Source organism: Coregonus clupeaformis, chromosome 4, assembly GCF_020615455.1.
Source record: "Coregonus clupeaformis isolate EN_2021a chromosome 4, ASM2061545v1, whole genome shotgun sequence".
NCBI lineage: Eukaryota > Metazoa > Chordata > Actinopteri > Salmoniformes > Salmonidae > Coregonus > Coregonus clupeaformis.
Window position 1 is genome coordinate 5741608 of NC_059195.1, and position 19376 is coordinate 5760983.

General features: G+C 40.7%; 1 protein-coding gene across 1 annotated transcript; it reads left to right on the forward strand.

Annotated features, from left to right (window-relative positions):
- The first annotated feature begins 2780 nt into the window (after positions 1-2780).
- On the forward strand, positions 2781-13443 carry LOC121548216 (nck-associated protein 5-like). The gene is made up of 6 exons (XM_041859619.2): positions 2781-2792; positions 2943-3116; positions 3281-6201; positions 8212-8329; positions 9881-9962; positions 13022-13443. Exons 1-6 carry the CDS (start codon positions 2781-2783, stop codon positions 13441-13443), a joined length of 3729 nt encoding a protein of 1242 aa, XP_041715553.2.
- Positions 13444-19376: the final 5933 nt, after the last annotated feature.

Below are 19376 nucleotides of genomic sequence, written 5' to 3' on the forward strand. Positions count from 1 at the left end.
TGAGAGTGAGTGTGTGGGTTGTGAAGTAACACAGTCTCCAACCTGGGCTCTCTGGAGGACAAGAGTGCTGCACGTCCACTTCCATGAGGAATATAAGGATTTGGAGATACTTACCTTTGGGAAATACTCACCTTTGGATATATTCGCCTGTGGAACTACGGGAGAGACATTGGGAAGGACTTTTTGCTGGGTTGGCCACTAGCTGCAACGTGGACTACAGTAAGGCTGGGGAAAAGTTAACTGAGCGAGTGAGAACTATGATTTTGGATGTGGAAGAGACATCCCTGAACTGTTAACCCTTAAAGAGCCACAAGAGAACAGAATTTGGTTATATTTTCGTTAATTTCCCAAGACCTTTAATAAAATCCTTGTTTTGTTTGAACCTTGTCTCCTTGCACTACTTGAGCAATCCCGCTGAAAGCTGTGTAGCCTCTCGTGACGTCACAATGCAATCAAGGTGACATTGCTTAAACCCAGCTTGTTTCACTTTCAAAATGAATGTCTGTAAAAACAAAAAAATACATTTGAGTTATTGTACAGTAATCTCTACTTTCAAACTTCCCTTAAAGTCCTTGAGATAATGAAAGGAGGAAAATTCTCCCAGCACTGGCACTGAAGTCGCCCTTGAATCGTAGTTGCTGCTGTAAATGGAATGTTTTTGTCTTGCTGTATCAGTGATGTCAAATCTCTGAGAAACTCTTGGAGTTGCCAGCGGTAATTAGCGCACAGATTAGTCCGCTGGAACGTGCTTTAGTTTGGTATTCTGCCGCAGTGCATTTGAAATAAAGAATAGAGCGGATCATCAATTACTAGGTGAATATCAATGAATGGACCAAATCGGCCTCGTCCCCAGCTCCCTGATGCAATTATTTTCTATTCACATCAATTATTGCTAACAGATGACACTAATGATTTTGAGCGAAAGCTGCCGATGGCAGCACTTCTAGAGATCAATGCTATTTAAAAAGGGGTCACAGCGCAAACAACACTTGTCGTCTTTCAGGGTGTTTCTATCTGGATTTGGCCCAGAGCCGCATTGAGCATTTATAGCATGCTTTGATGCAACATATTTAAGTCATGTATGTATGCCCAACTTTGGGACTAGTTGTGAATGGATAAACATAGGTCTATTACACATTCAATTTGATACTTCATAAATAACAGCTAAATAATTGTGGAAACACTACTGAAAATAGTGTTACCGACCTAACTTTTTGTGTTTTGTTTTGCTACTGATGTAACTTCTCACCCATCAAGTGTGGCTGAGGGATATATTATGGCTAAGTAGACCTACCATCCTGGGCATTAAAACACTCTCTTTGCTCAGACTATGGGATTGAAAGTTTGATAAAGAATTTTCCTTTTGGGAAACGAGGTTCCATGGTTCCAGCCAGAGAGGCTAAGAGAGGAGGAATGAAGCTGAGTAATAGATCACTGCGTGATTATTGATCATTGCCCATGCTGTATTATTATGCATGAACTTTTGAGATATGATAGAACTCCAAAACCCACGGGGCTACAGGTTCAGTGAACTGTAGATCTTTGTCTTGGGACTGTGACCACAGATTGTAAAGCATTCAGAAACTGGGATTCAATCCATTGCATGTTATAGCAGAGGGCACTCTACAGCCGACTCCCAAGTGGCGTAGTGGTCTAAGGCACTGCATCTCAATGCTAGAGGCGTCACTACAGACTCTGGTTCAATTCCAGGCTGTATCACAATCTGGCTGTGATTGGGAGTCCCAAAGAGCGGCGCACAATTGGCCCAGCGTCATCCGGGTTTGGCCGGGGTAGGCCATCATTGTAAATAACAATTTGTTCTTAACTAACTTGCCTAGTGAAATAAAGGTTGACAATGTGCATTTTCGCTGAAGTCCACAGAGATCGCATTCATGGTAAATACTGTGCATGTCAGCTCAAGGGTAAATTACCTTTAAAAGTCTGTTATAGTAAGTCAAAAGTAAGTAGCCATGGCTTGTGCGAGCCAAAACGGCTCATGGGAGCAGGAGCCTATCTCCTGTAGATGAGGCCGCTTGATATACAAGTACACCCCCTGGACAGGATGCTAGTCTATCGCAAGGCCTTACCCCCCATTCTATCTTCTTTATGCCGAGTGCCAAGCAGAGACTCATTGGGTCCCATTTCTACAGTCTGGCATGACACGGCCGGGCATCGAACTCCCAACCTTCCATCTCAGGGCTGACATGCTAACCACAAGGCCACTGAGTTGGTTCTGTTATAGTGCCCTGCGATATAACGCACATTGGATTGAATCTTGGCCTTAGTTTCAGACTATTGACCATGTCTCCAACAATACATAAGAAAGACATACCAACGTTTGTTTTCATGCACAGATAGAGAAGACGAGTGAATGCCCACCTTGTAGAGTGGGATTCCTGTGACAAGAGAGTGGAGAATGTCATTCCTCTCCTCAATTAGCCTTTGGATGGAAAGAGACAGCGATGCATTCAGCATATTGATTCTTCTAGTTCTGTGACAAATACAAACAGCGAGCCACAGGGTACCATCTCGGTTGTTCATTGTGCAAAGCAGTGAGATGATCTATTGAATACAATACAAGGCATTATTTGCAAGAGCACAAAACTGACTTGTGGAAGAATAGATTGGTTACACACGAAACTTGAATCATCATCAACAATACTTGGTTACAGATATTTGGGTATATTGAACCAGTAAGTATTGTACCCTCTGTGCGGAATTGCAATGTCATTCAATAATCAATTGCAATTAATACTAAAACATGCAATCTTTCAGTTAACATGCTAATAGAGGTATGTAGATGGTACTATGGCCTCTTCTGCTGCACACTAATTGCTGATTTGTATCGTACTGAGCAGTAGGTGCCTGGATCACTATCTACACTCCAGAGGCAGTAAAGTTTGAATTGAATTGAATTTCTGAACACACTCCTTATTTTCCAGGAGGTCCAGCGGAATGGGAAGGCAGGTGTTCCTGCAGGGAGGTGGCCCAGCCTGCTGAATCTGACCTGTCCACGCAGTAGCTGCAGTGGCAGTGAGGTCTCCTTATCCAGTGCCTGTAGCGAGTACTCCAGTGGCTCACATACTTGGGCAGAAGGACGCGGCTCCACCAAGCAGGTGAGTCACCCAGTCTGAACTTAAACTAATTGCTGTTGCGTACAGTGAAGTAAACTTGTAATAGGTTACTATGCACGAAGGATCCTCAACATTCATCAACAAATTCCAATGTCTTCATTCTTTCTTGTTGTTGACGACTAAATTGTCTTTCTCTTTTGTTACAGTCTGCAATAAATCGGGAGAAGAGGATGAGTGCGACTTATTGCTCTGTCTCAGCAGAGCAGCCGGACCTAAGCTGGAAAGAGGGACACATTCTGAAGGGCCTGCGGAGGCTCCAAATGCGCAGCCCAGCTCCCCAGGAGCCATCTTCACTCGCCTCCACGTCACATTTCAAGAACTGCATGACCTCCAACGAGGGCATATACTCTCTAGGGGTCAAGTGTGGGCCCATAGGGGTAGTGCCCACATTGGCAAAGGGAAAGCCTTTCAAGCCAGGAGCAGGAGTCAGTACCTTAATCTCTGACTCGGACGATGCAGATGATGAATCACCTCAATCCCCAGTCAGGGAGTCCTGCGGCCAACCCATCAAAGACACTCACCATCTGGAAGGACAGCCTCCGTCTGAATTGGGAATGGCACAGGGGGAAAAGAGCTTTATGGACTACAACTCCCAAGAGGAGCCTGTAAGACTCGTAAGGAGTCCCTGCAACTCCCTCTCACCTATCAAAGACGTTTTCTTGCTCAAGGGTCCCACACTGAAGCCTGGACTTAGCCCAACGGCGACCCCTACCATTGTGAGTGGACTTGAGAATACAAACTGGATAGAAAAAGACAAGCAGTCTGCCTTTACAAACTGGAATGTTATGGACAGTTGCAATTTGAGGCCAGAGAGTGTTAAACATCCACAAGACAAAGTTACAGACAAACAACTAGAGACAGGGGCTAAGGAAGTGAGCCTACCCATTCAGCATGCAGCAGCCAGAGCTTTGAGTTGGGTTAGTGAGGTCAGACAGCGCAGTGCTTCCATGGATACGAAGCATTACAGAGAGCCGAATAGCCAGGGTGAAGTTGATACCAAGGACTACACCATTTTGGAGTCCCGACAGAGGAAAGCAAAGCCTAAGGCCTGCAACTCAGCAAGGAAGGCCTTTTTCCTCCGAAGCAAGAGTGCGGATGGAGGCCCAGACAAGGCCAAGCTGCACCAGCCTCTACACCTGAAGCTGATAAAGGTCAATCAAAGGTCAAACAACCACTCAAACACTCCTGGGCCCAGTGGCCCTGGCACAAAGACTAACCTCAGCAAGGCACCTGGTCCAGCAAAGGCATCAGTACAAATGTCTGAGAAAGGTAAGAATGCTACTGGTGCAAGAACTTCAGGGCCCCTTGAGAGTACAGTACAGGGTTCCCCCTCTTCTTCCCCTCAGAAACTGGTCAAGGTATTTAAGCCACCTGGGCTGAAAGATTACCCCAAGAGCCCATCTAAAGTATCCCAACCAGTCTCCAAACTCCCATCAAGGAATGACTGTGGGGCCAAAGCCCCCAACTCCAACAATTCAGCCGGCTCTCCACTCAAACAGAGACAGCAAGACCAGCACTCCGATCCCCCTCGCAATGATATCAGGTCCCTTTCTCCTCCACCCCCACCAGGTCGGACCACCTCCCTACTGAAACGACCTGGTTATGACTCGTTACCTCAGGCGCATAAGTCTGTGGTTCAGCCCCAAACCTCTAGCACTGTGAAGGCAACCACTAGTAGCACCAAATCTCAGTCTAGTCATCATATATCTATTTTACAAATGCAAGCTCAAGCCCCCAACAAAATGCAAGACACTCGTCATATGGCTCCCAAAATGGGCGCTGAGGTGAAGAAGTCACCGAAACGGGGCCCTACCAAAGTTTACCATCCCTTACCAACTTCTACCCCTATTCAAGAATCTAAGGAAACAGCCTCTTCCCAATCCTCAATGAGCAGGACTGTGGCACAAGCCTCCCATCAGGAAAATAGTGTCCCCTTTGTGGTGCCAAACCAGGGCTGCTTACCTGTGTCCCAGCAAGGCAATGGTGAGCCACAAAGTACAGAGCTCTTACCTCAGGCCTCAGCATCTCTTCTCTGCCATGGCATAGTTAGTAACTCTCAAGATTCTGTGACCAGGGTAGAGAAGTCATCCATTCTTGTTGGCTCCAAAACCTACGAGACAACTCCAAAGCCGGGCAACAACTCCACAGTTAACACTGCTACAAAGGGAGTGCAGACTTTTGACACCTTCAACCAGGACACCTACACACGTCCAATGATGCACTGTGTCAATGCAGCTGTAGCAAAGGCCAAAGCTAGGAGAAATCTCAAGACCCGCTGTAGTTCACTAGAGGAGCCCGCACTCCCACCTCCAGCAGCAGAGAATGGTGTAACTTTGGACTGGGGATTTGATGAAGAGGGCTGGCTATTCAAGCGCTCAGTCTCAGTTTCTACCCAGCGTCCTCTTCACCCGGTTATGGGGATGAACGGAGCAAAGGCTCGCAGTCAAAGCTTCGGAGCACGTTACATGGACAGACCGAATGTCAGCAGGTCAGAAAAAGTCCGTACTCACATCAAAACTAAATCAGGAAGCTCTTTGAACTCTCTTGGTGATGTATTTCGGGGTAGTATGAGTTGCTCCAACAGCTACCATTGTCCCATGAACAGATCCCACGTGAACAATTTCATGATTGAGGAAGGCTTGCCACTACCTGCACATCTGGGGGCTTCCAGTGATCGATTTGGTCTCAAACACCAGAGATTAAACTCAACATCACATCTCCAGACTGAGAAACAGCTCTCTAGCACCTTCTGTGAACCCATCCATGGGGAACCAGAGAGACATTCCACCATCGAGGAGAAGGTCATGATGGGAATCGAGGAGAATTTGCAGAAATCTCAGGAGCAGGAGAAGACAACTGAAACTAAGCAGAAATCAGTCTCATCCCTGGCAAACTGGTTCGGATTCCGCAAGAGCAAGCTCCCTGCTCCGAGTGGCAAAAAAGGAGATACTCCAAAGGGAAAGGAAGAGAAGAAGGAGCCAAAGCTTGGATCTCTCTTGGGTGGGAAGCAGGCAAAGTCTGACAAAAAGAAGGAGAGGAGGAAAAGTGAAGGTCATCGAATGGACAGGTAAGGCTTTTATATTGTTTAAGTTGGGTAGCTGAGAAGTCATGTTGACTTGTTTTACTGCTGGGAAAATAATGTTTATGAGAGACATCAAGACAAAGTAACTTCTCATTCATTACAAAACAATGCTTTGCTTTATTGTAATGCATTGGATATATTTACCACAAAGGCTGAAATATACTGTCACTTTTGATATTGGTAACCAGAGCTAAAGTAATGATTAAAATCAATGAAATCCAACATCAGTATATCTGCTTAATCCCCCGAGAGTTGCACAACAACAAAAATCCCCATCAAAATCAGTCAGTTTAAACTAGAGATATCAGTGTTTTTGCATTTGGATGCGTCTCAATCCACCGTTTTGCTCTACGGCACCCACTAGTGTCAGGAGACTCGTTTGAAGTCAGTACCGTCAATGTGCCAGTTCTGTTTGGTAGCGTCCGAACCGTTTGAGCTACAAACTAATGGGACTCCACTGTGGAAAGGGGACATTCTCTCTGTTTTTCTCTACGACCCCCACAAGTGTCACGGGACTTGTCTGAAGGTGTAAAAAGAATATTTATATATATATATATATTTATACACCTTATATATATATATATATATATATATATATATATATATACAGTACCAGTCAAAAGTTTGGACACACCTACTCATTCAAGGGTTTGTCTTTATTTTTACTATTTTTTACATTGTAGAATAATAGTGAAGACATCAAAACTATGAAAGAACACACATGGAATCATGTAGTAACCAAAAAAGTGTTAATCAAATCACTATATACTTTATATTTGAGATTCTTCAAATAGCCACCCTTTGCCTTGATGACAGCTTTGCACACTCTCAGTGAAAATAAAGTAGAACCCTTGAATGAGTAGGTTTGTCCAAAATGTTGACTGGTATCTATCTATCTATCTATCTATCTATCTATCTATCTATCTATCTATCTATCTATCTATCTATCTATCTATCTATCTATCTATCTATCTATCTATCTATCTATCTATCTATCTATCTATCTATCTATCTATCTATCTATCTATCTATCTATCTATCTATCTATCTATCTATCTATCTATCTATCTATCTATATTTCCAGAGTTTTTAATATCTCCTAGATTTAGGGCAGACACTTGTTTCAAAACTTATTTCTTATTATTTATTTTTTAGCCATTTATGAATGTGTTTCTATGTGTAAGGTTCTGTATTTATTTTCTTAGTAAACCTTGTGTTTTTGAACGTAGCCCTGTCTTTCATTTTTGTTCATTGATTGCACCTGTGTTTGTTACTCACCTGGTCTCATTATCTCCTTATTTAGTTCAGTTCATTCTGTTTGTGCCTTGTGAGGTATTGTTCGTTTTGACTCTACTAAGCCTTTTCCTAGCTCGTTTGTGAGAACCAGTTATAGCCTTCAGTCCTAGTTTTTGATTCTCCTGCCTGTTTGCCTATCTGTGTATGACCATTGCCTGCCTGTGACCACGATTCCTGCCTTTTGCGAAGGCGAAATAAACACCTGCCGCGCTCTGCACGTGAATCTACACCTTTTTCTCCCTGAGTATTCAGTACACTATGGGCTTTAGTATAAAAATACCAAAATAATTGTTTTATATATTTTTTTATACCTAAAGGGGTCCTAAAATGTCAAATGAAATAGCTAAATGATTCATAGTATGACCATCTTAAAACAATTCCATATGTCATCAACTGAGTTCTCCATTTTGAGTCATACCTCATGTACACTGAACTATCACCACTTGACTGAACCATCAAACAGATCTCTTCATATCTTTCCATGAGGTGATTTACTGCCCCAGATAGCCTTTTTTATTAAGAGCTGTTAGAAACATTTATCACTCTTCTAAGTCCTGAGACCATTTCAGACCCATAGCACAGCGAGAACACAGTGAGAATTCAAGAGGTAGGCAGTGGCTACACAGTAACACCCTGGGCATGTTGAGTAAATATGAAACGTAGATTATAGTGGTCGAGTGAAAACCTGTTTTCTTTCAGCTCGGTGGGGAAAAGAGACTCCCAAGATGCATTGCTCCTCTGCCTCTCGATGGCCTCCCAGGGAGCCCCAGTTAATAGCAACATGCAAAGACAAACTGACATCTGTGGGGACACAAAGGTACATTAAATTATTACCCGGCATGAGGAGAAGGACTGTGTTGTCGGTTTAGGGTCAATTTCATGTAGATTTTAGTCAATGCAGGGATTAAATTGTAACTGGAACTACAATTGAGAACTGCTCAATTAATGTTATGGACATTTTCCCATACAAATTCTATGTCCAATTACATTCCTGAATTGACTGGAAAATTAAATGACCATAACTCTACGACGTGTCAATTTCATGTCTAAGGATTCAGTTATACAATATGCATAATGTCTCTGCATGGCCAATTATAGAAAACTGTATTTCTGTGTATGACAATTTGTGCCAACCACTTTGCATGGACCGTCAGATAATTGAATTATATTAACATTTAACTGTGCTAGTTCATTTCAACCTGTCAATAGCCTAGATCCTCTGAAAGACTTTCAATCTCTTCCCTAACACTAGAAAACACCATTTCTGAAAGGAAGTATTTCTGTATAATACCACAATCTGTACAGAAAGGAAGTGAAGCTAAAGAAATACTGTATTATCAAAACTGACCTCGCAAGGTCCCATCTAATGGAAAAATAGAAATGTGAGATGAATTCAAGAAAAAAGGGGTGGGTGACCGAAAGAAAGGAACATATGAGAAGAATATAAAGGACCCAGGAAGATATGTGGCAGATCAGATGGATATGGAGTTAGGGTGAGAGATTGAAAAACTACGAGACGGGAGAGGAGTTGGAGAGAGAGAGAGAATTGTAACAAAGATTTATAAACAAAGAAACACCAATGAAATTTAGATAACCGGAATAAACCTTTCATGTGTTTCATAGATTGTGTGGATCACTCCAACACACACGCATGCAACATGCTCTCACACATGCATGCACACAAACATGCACGAAATACTGGACATACTTAATGGAGATACTGAGGAAATCTATGGACTATTTAGATATAGTATCTACAAACATTCACAGGCAGTCTTGATAATGGAGTGATCATTAGAATGAACATTGCTTAGAAGTATTTTCAATGACAGTCCATCATTGTCCTGATGTGATTCAGATAAATATTGTTAGCCTGTTGCCCAAATAGATGATCAGATAATCTAGACAGCTAAAATGGCAATTGAATTAGAGTTTATTAAATTAGTTTTTCCCACCAAACTTAACGAAAAGTCAGACAACCACTGTTCGATTAGATTACCAGGGGTGAAAATAAGTCAACAATGCCAAGTTGTCAACTGGCCAAATGTCTGTCTTGCTGGTTCACAAACTTCTGTGAGATTGTGCTTTACAAAGAACTGAAAACATGTCTTAACATAGAGGATTGCATGAAAGAGGACATTTGAGTCAGTCAATCAGCGACTATGTCTGCGTTTGTAAGGAATTTATTCATACCACTTTATGATCATAGATTCAAACCATGATGGTAGATTGCAAACCACAAATTAAATATAAAACATGTAATCACAAGTATAGACAACTCATCTATTGCTTTACAATTCACAGAGCCCAATTTAGTCCCCTGTTCCATACAGGTATAATTATTCTCTCTTCTTGCTCCCACAAACAGACAAAAACACAGAGGATGAACCTCAGGACTGATAACGACAATGGAGCTGCATTAAAGAGCCCCAGTCAAGAACACGTGATCGGTAAGGGATTTAAGAAAACTATTTGTATTGAATTTGATAGATGGGCCCTGTCGAGAAGCAACCCCTTGCTCCTACCCATAGGAACAATTTGTAAAAATTGGCTAGGTGTTTCATGGTCATAGCTCTACCTTGCACCTATCCAATCCTATTAGATCTACAGAAGTGCACTCTTTCCATCAGTCAAGGCCTATTTTACCCTCTGTTTCTCAGCCATCAAATTACTCAAGCATTGCTAATACTGGCAGATTTCCTTCCTAGCTCTTTTCATTCATGTTAGTTTAACCTGTGAACCAGTGTCAAAGAGATGGAACCACAGTTGAAAGAGCAAGGTTGTGCGCAAACACTGTTTTGACTGTACGTGACACCCCCTCACCCAGAGTTAGCGTTTTCCTTCTGTGCATTTAACTTCACAGAGAAATACTGAAGCACAGTTCTCTCTCTCTCTCTCTCTCTCTCTCTCTCTCTCTCTCTCATTAAGGACGATTTAGATAGTATCAAAGCCCCTGCAAAGCACGCTAAAATGAAATGTTTCAACTCTGCGCAAGTCTAAGAAGTAATATAAGTATCCAATTTAAAGGTAACCTCCGAGTGAGTGGAGGTCTAAATGTCACTCAGTATATTTTAGCAATTGTATTTGTACCATTTGAGGAGAATATGCTGATGTGTTTTAAGATATTTGGATTTTTGAATTAATTTACTTGTTAAATAGGTCTGCCAAGACATCTGTAAACTGCATGTAACAGATGCATTTAGGCCTCAATTAATTAATACACTCAAAAAGATCTTTGGTCTATACTGAAGTGATTTTCTAACTTTTTAGGCTAAGAACCCCTACCCCTATCAACCCATACCAAATCTTGAAACCATATGGTACTGTGTGCTTAAAGGCCAAATGGAGCCATTTTTGTAAAGCAACATCAAATAATTCCTGGGTAACAAACCTAACTGTATTAGCCTGCCATTAAAATGGGCAGAAAAAGCTTTTAAGCAAAAAACTATTTCTCAAGCAATACTTTTGTTTGGACTGTCTGGGAGTGGTCTGAGGGGGGAAGGGGAAACTGGAAACTAGCTGTTATTGGCAGAGAGGTTTGGAACTCTCTTTCTTATTGGTCTTTTAACCAATTTACCGCATGGTGATGTCACCTTGGAAAGCCGAAACTCCCACCCATGCAAACTTGCTGATTAGAAGGTCCTGTGTAGATTGTATTTTCAACCAGCAACTATCAGGAAAGAACACTGATCACATTTTTCCACACATTTAAAGAGTTTGAACTCTGTTGCTGTGCATTGAACTTCAAACATTATTTTGAATGATTGAATATGGATGAACTGTAAACATCCTGCCATGTATAATACATTGTTCCTTCTCATTAATATTAACAACAGTTGGGGACTATACAGTTGACCTTTTATGAGTTTCAATTTTCAGGTGTTAGCTTGTTAGTCATCATTCAGTCTTTTCATTACTTCAGGCCAATTGAAAGGAGATCAAACAAGGACATGATCCTTAGCTAGTGCCAAAGGGCTTGTGGAGGGCAATCAATGGTCAACCTCTTTGATGCTGCACAAAGGTGCTTGTTAATTTTCGCCTTCAAGAACACAAATCAATAACGTCTGCCATCTGTATCGCGCTCTTACCTTTATTAGTTACTCCTGTTTGTGTGACAGGTAAGTAAGAGCTGCTTTCATCATTGTCGTAAAAAATGTTTAGAGCTGTTTGTCACAATTTGAAACTGACCACCTGAATTGTTTAAGTTTAATCATCTTGATGTATGAATAAAACACATACTAAATAAAGACACCCAATTATCAAAGAAGTTGTCAGTTAACAGCCCAACTGTTTTGAGTCAAGCTTTTCTCTGGATCACTGAAGAGGAGCCAATATTTTCCGTTGATAAAGAAGTCTACTGGGTATTATGTCAGAAATCATGTCAGCATGACAAGGAGACAGGGACTTTGATGGTTTGAATTCAGGATATCTTGTTCTGAGTTGTGTTTGCCTGTGCTAGTTCACTGGAGGGATAGTTGAAACTTTTCAGAATAAAACATCAGCAGCTTGATCAGGTTTTCTGTTTCATACAGCAGGAATAAAACAATATTTTTGTATTTCTTTCCAATTCTTTCAAGAAGTTCACATAAGATCTGAAAATCTGTTGTTTTTTCATTGTATCAAAGCGAGAAGTATGAGAATGAAAAATAACAGCGTTGTGATTACTGTACTTTAAATATTGTGTAGCCCAGCATACTATATGATACGGATTCAATACTGCTTGAACAGTAATGCATTAGAAATAGGTTTGCCACCAACAAGTACAATATCATACATGCACCTCATTTGACACTGCCACTAAATCAATGGTTAAAGTGCCTGATTTTCCCTAAGCGTATTCCACCCGACTCTTCATTGGGTGAAGCCCATTCTCTCTGGTGGCAACAATGGCATCATGCGCTAATTAGCGAGGAATCATAAGCCAGCGACACAGTTACATGTAATTGGATTGTACTGAACTGCCATCAATTTGGCTCTTAGAGAGGACCTTTGTCGAGTGTCGTAGAATGAAATAACTAGACCATCTGTTGCATTAATGCACTGAAATTCCACAAGGCGGTGTCAGCAGCCAGTCACAGCTGGTTAAGACTCCCTCATGCACAACATAATGTAGGTGAGGTAGGACAGGGGACAAGGAGACAGACAATCAAATCAGGCTGGAGAGAAAAAAATTCATGAAATTGAGTGGATAATGTTGCGCTTTGAGATTGCAGTTCATGTTGTTGAGACATATTCCCAATGTTATTATAAATGCATTTGTTCATAGATTATTAAACTAGTCATGAGGTAGTTTAGATTATTCATAGGGCATAAATCATTGTTGCAGTATTATTGTATCTCATTTTTATTTTTAATGCACTACAGTAGGCATATGCTTGTCTTTTGTTGATTCCTCTTCAACCAATTATATAAAAAAGTGTAATTCCGTTATCTCTTTCCTTTGGTTTTGTGTAACTCCTGTCATTGCCTGCATCCCCAAGCCCCATCATGTGTTCTCCTTGTGCCTCAGACTCCGGCTGCAAGATGCAAACGTTGGACAGCGGCATTGGAACGTTCACCCTCCTCGATTCCTCCTCCTTCTTCTCCTCCTTCCTCCACCTCCTTCCCAAGTCCCCATCGGCCCGGGCTCACTCCCTCAGCTCTCCCAGTGTGCCTAGTTCCTCTAGTGAGGAGGTGTCGCCCTCCCCATTACCAAGGTGGAGAGTGCCTGCCGGCTCGAAGGACCGTCTCTGCAGCCAACCAGGGCTTGTCAACTACCCGTTATCTGACATCACTGTGACCCTTGTCCAATCAGTGCCTTATCCCACTGTGGCCTTCCTTCAGCCCATCCAATCCCTGTCTGAGCCCCTTGTGACCTGTGCCAGTGTATGTGATACCCAGAGCAGGCTGCCCAGACTAGCCTCAGGTAAAGCCCAGAGAGCTCTTGTCTAGAGATACAGTGCCTTCAGAAAGTATTCATACACCTTGACTTATTCCACATTTTGTAGTGTTACAGCCTGAATTCAAAATGGATAAAAACACAATACCCCATGACAAAGTTATAACATGTTTTTAGAAATTGTAGCAAATTTATTGAAAATGAAATGCAGAAATATCTCATTTACATAAGTATTCACACCCCTGAGTCAAAACTTTGTAGAAGCACCTTTGGCAGCGATTACAGCTTGAGTCTTTCTGGGTAAGTCTCTAAGAGCTTTCCACACCTGGATTGTGCAACATTTTCCCATTATTATTTTCAAAATTCTTCAAGCTCTGTCAAATTGGTTGTTGATCATTGCAAGACAACCATTTTCAGAACTTGCCATAGATTTTCAAGCAGATTTAAGTCAAAACTGTAACTAGGCCACTCAGGAACATTCCCTGTCTTCTTGGTAAGCAACTCCAGTGTAGATTTGGCCTTGTGTTTTAAGTTATCGTCCTGCTGAAAGGTGAATTCATCTCCCAGTGTCTGGTGGAAAGCAGACTGAACCAGGTTTTCCTCTAGGGCAGGGTTCTTCAATTCCGGTCCTGGAGGGCCGAAACACCTCTGTTTTTCATCCTCTCCTTCTAATCAGGGGCTAATTCAGACCTGGGACACCAGGTGAGTGCAATTAACTATCAGGTAGAAATAAAAAACAGAAGTGTTTCGGCCCTCCAGGACCGGAATTGAAGAACCCTGCTCTAGGGTTTTGCTTGTGCTTAGCTCCATTCCATTTATTTTTTATCCTAAAAAACTCACCAGTCCTTAACGCTTGAACATATGGAGAGGTTTTTATTTATTTAACCTTTATTTAACTAGGCAAGTCAGTTAAGAGAACAAATTCTTATTTACAATGACGGCCTTGAGTGCTACTCAGTAATATGTTGTATTGGATTTGCCCCAAACAGAACACTTTGTATTCAGGACAAAAAGTTAATTGCTTTGCCACATTGTTTGCAGTATTACTTTAGTGTATTGTTTAGTGTATTGTTGCAAACAGGATGCATGTTTTGGAATATCTTTATTCTGTACAAGCTTCCTTCTTTTCACTCTGTCAATGAGGTTAGTATTATGGAGTAACTATAATGTTATCCTATCACAGCCATTAAACTCTGTAACTGTTTTAAAGTCACGATTGGCCTCATGGTGAAATCCCTGAGCAGTTTCCTTCCTCTCCGGCAACTGAGTTAGGAAGGACGACTGTATATTTGTAGTGACTGGGTGTATTGATACACCATCCAAAGTGTAATTAATTACTTCACCATGTTCAAAGGGATATTCAATGTGTTTTTTTATTCATTTTTTCCCTTCTACCAAAAGTGCACTTCTTTGCGAGGCATTGGAAAACCTCCCTGGTCTTTGTGGTTGTATCTGTGTTTGAAATTCACTGCGTGACAGAGAGATCTTACAGATAATTGTATGCGTGGGGTACAGAAATGAGGCAGTCATTCAAAAATCATGTTAAACACTATTATTGCACACAGCGTGAGTCCATGCAACTTATTATGTGACTTGCTACGGACATTTTTACTTCTGAACTATTTAGGCTTGCCATAACAAAGGGGTTGAATACTTATTTCATCTTTTAATTTTTTATTAATTTGTAAAATTTTTGAAAAGCACAATTCCACTTTGACATTATGGGGTATTGTGTGTAGGCTAGTGACACAAAATCTCAATTTAATTATGTCTGTAACACAACAAAATGTGGTCAAGGGGTGTGAATTATTTCTGAAGGCACTGTATGTCTGTCTGGTCATGAGCATTAACAGAGTAATAGATTTGGGACTAACCAAATCTCACTTAGGGGACCCAAAATGCTAGAGCTGGCCCTGGTTAAAATTGTGGTTTTATTGCTTGTTTCAATGTAAGGCAGTATCAAGGGATAATATCATGCCACTTTTACAGCCAATCACAATAGGTTCATCATTATCTCAATATTGACTGAAGTATTATTGAAGTATGCCTGGGGACTTCAATGTCCCGTCATGCCTGTATTATGACTTTTATGGCACTAGGGTGCCAGTCAAATAGAAATAGGGTCCTATAAATGCAATAACTCTATGTAAATACAGTCCTGGAGGCGACAGTGATCAGGCCCTGTTATTACTACAACTAAAGCCAGCATCAAGGCAGACAATCACCTTTTTAAATGAGCAGAGAAGAGAGGCTTGCCCAGATTAGTATGCTAATGGTTGCCCCAGTTTAGACTTCCAAATATACACTAAATTATCCTGTCATAAGAGTTGATGTATTTCCTATCAGAGTTTTCCAGAGAAATAAATAAATTGGTGGTAATTGAAATTCATACCTCATTGCACAGAGGGTGATCAGTTGGCCCAGACAGCTGTATTTTTTGGTTGGCACAATTTTGAGGTGGGGTGTAGTGTCAACTGGAAAAACAAAGCAAATCTCCAATGTTAAGTGATGACCATCTAATGCCTGAAGATGGGACACTAGCATTACCGAACACCAGATTCAGTGAAAGAGGCTATGTGCTCTAGATGTTTTATTCTACCACTGTCTTGCTTTCCTGTTACTGTGTGCAATACAACAGAACATATTCCCATAACATTTTCTGGATGAGGTTAATTTTGTGTGTAATGACACTCAGCAGTGCCATGGCAATAACATAATTTGTTGCAACAGAAAGGATTGTTTTATGTCAGATTTTGTTAGAAACATAAAGGTTTGTGCTCAAACAAATAGAGAGGAGGTGCTGCCAAAAAATGTCTAACTACTGGGAATGGATGTAAGGCACGACACTCTCCATATACAGCACCAGTCAAAAGTTTGGACACACCTACTCATTCAAGGGTTTTTCTTTATTTTTACTATTTTCTACATTTAGACTAATAGTGAAGACATCAAAACTATGAAATAACACATATGGAATCATGTAGTAACCAAAAAAGTGTTAAACAAATCAGAATATATTTGAGATTTGAGATTTTTCAAAGTAGCCACCCTTTACCTTGATGACAGCTTTGCACACTCGTAGCATTGTGGTAGTCACCTGGAATGCTTTTCCAACAGTCTTGAAGGAGTTCCCACATATGCTGAGCACTTGTTAGCTGCTTTCCCTTCACTCTGCGGTCCAACTCATCCCAAACAATCTCAATTGGGTTGAGGTCATGTGATTTTGGAGGCCATGTCATCTTATGCAGCAATCCATCACTCTCCTTGGTCAAAAAGCCCTTACACAGCCTGGATATGTGTTTTGGGTCATTGTCCTGTTGAAAAAGTAATTATAGTCCAACTAAGCGCAAACCAGATGGGATGGTGTATCGCTACAGAATGCTGTGGTAGTCATGCTGGTTAAGTGTGCCTTGAATTCTAAATAAATCACTGACAGTGTCGCCAGCAACACACCATCACACCACCTCCTCCATGCTTCACGGTGGGAACCACACATGCAGAGATCATCCGTTCACCTTCTCTGCATCTCACAAAGACATGGTGGTTGGAACCAAAAATCTCAAATATGTACTCAGACCAAAGGACAGATTTTCATTGTTCTAATGTCCATTGTTTGTGTTTCTTGGCCAAATCAAGTCTCTTCTTATTATTGGTGTCCTTTTAGTAGTGGTTTCTTTGCAGCAATTCCACCATGAAGGCCTGATTCACACAGTCTCCTCTGAACAGTTGATGTTGAGATGTCTGTTACTTGAACTCTGTGAAGCATTTATTTCGGCTGCATTCTGTGGTGTAGTTAACTCTAATGAATTTATATTCTGCAGCAGAGGTAACTCTGGGTCTTCTTTTCCTGTGGCAGTCCTCATGAGAGCCAGTTTCATCATAGCTCTTGATGGTTTTTGCGACTGCACTTGAAGAAACGTTCAAAGTTCTTGAAATTCTCTGGATCTATTTGCTTATTTGTTCTTGCTATAATATGGACTTGGTCTTTTACCAAATAGGGCTATCTTCTGTATACCACCCCTACCTTGTCACAACACAACTGATTGGCTCAAACGCATTAAGAAGGAAAGAAATTCCACAAATTAACTTTTAACAAGGCACACCTGTTAATTGAAATGCATTCCAGGTGACTACCTCATGAAGCTGGTTGAGAGAATACCAAGAGTGTGCAAAGCTGTCATCAAGGCAAAGGGTGGCTACTTTGAAGAATCTCAAATATAAAATATATTTGGATTTGTTTAAAACTTTTATTGGTTACTACATGATTCCATATGTGTTATTTCATAGTTTTTGATGTCTTCACTATTATTCTAGAATATAGAACATAGTAAAAAATTTAGAAAAACCCTGGAATGAGCAGGTGTGTCCAAACGTTTGACTGGTACTGTATATCAAAAGTAATTTCATTAAACGTAATAAACTATGTTTGTAACCTAATGTAAAAAAAAAAAAAAAACTTACCAGATTTGTATGCATTGCAGATACTGTCAACCTGAGGTTGAAAGAGCAAGGTAACTTGACACTGCTGTTATAATGCTGTCTTAGAATACTTGGAATGTCTTAGAATTCAATGGCCATACAATTTAACAGTGCTCTCTCTTAGCTACTGCTCTTGTTCCCCTTTTCTCAGCAGTTAAAATGACATGATCGTGAAAGAATGACAAGGACGACTGCTAAGAAACCATCAGCAGTGAGTTGTTTTTTTAAATGATTATTGCTTTTATTGGTAGGTGGAATGTAACCAACAAGATTGAGCCATTTCAAATCAAAGACAACCCCTGCTAAGAGCCAAAAGAGAGAGCAGTCGATACTCCAGTCTAAGAACTGTTAGAACCGGTTTTATATCCAATTAATTGATTTTAGCAATCAAGTAATTTTCAGAATAAAATAAAAGTATCTTAAATAATCTGTAGTTGATCAACCATAGGCATGGATTTACAGGAGTGAATATGTAAAATGTTGGGTTCTGTGGAGCCAGTTTAAATACAAAATTACACACAAGCAAATAATCAAATATGTGGGATAATGTGCTCCGAATCCATTAGCAAGCCATGCATAAAAGGCCTGATGAAGTGCGTGAGTCATGGTTGATAATGGAAGTGTCTGCCTATTGCAAACATCACATTCGTTAATGAAAGCAGGTGTTTTTTTCCAAATAATAAGCACTATGCTCAAGAGGCCTTATGAGACCCCTGGAATCTATCTTTGCATAATAAGAAAAATTGCTCAATGCTTAAAATGAGTATTTATTTTCATGTTTTACACAAATCGCACATCCTGTCATGTTCTATAATGAATCATTAGTATGAGGAATTAAGGATTTCCGATGCGAGGATGGTCACTCCAAGTTTGTTCGTAATCTAGGGATTAATAAGAATTGTCTTGTGAAAAGGATACACATCAGTGGTTGACATGTCAATCAATCATATAATTTATGTGAATTGTATAAAATGTCCAAGGTATATTTTGTAATCCTTCAAAGCCTAAGATAATTTATTGTACATAATTTTATGTTTTGGTGGATATCAAATACAGATGGAATTGATTATCTTTTTCAAGGAAGTTCAAGGAGTATGTTTTATCTGTTTTGAAATAGGTGGGGTTGTTTGGTTTGAGAATGCAAACTCTTTAACAAACGAGGGGGTCACTATCAATTCATTTAGTCCGAAAAGTATTATATTGTTTCCTGGTTGCACTCGACCACCACCATAAAAGCACTCTTGGTTATTTCTCTTCAATTCCCTTGCCAAATTGGAGCATGGTGAGTCATTTAACAGTGTCCTGTGCACTTATAGTTATAGACTGGGGCCAGCCTGAAGTCTCTGTCAGGATTATGAGAATATTGATTAAGCCCATCACAATACAACCCCACAGGTCTAAGCTATTTGTCAAGCCTCTAACTGTCCTACTTCACTGGATGTCCCCTGGAGGATTGATAACAGACATAATTACCATAAATCTACTCTGTGTATTCCTGTGTGTCACT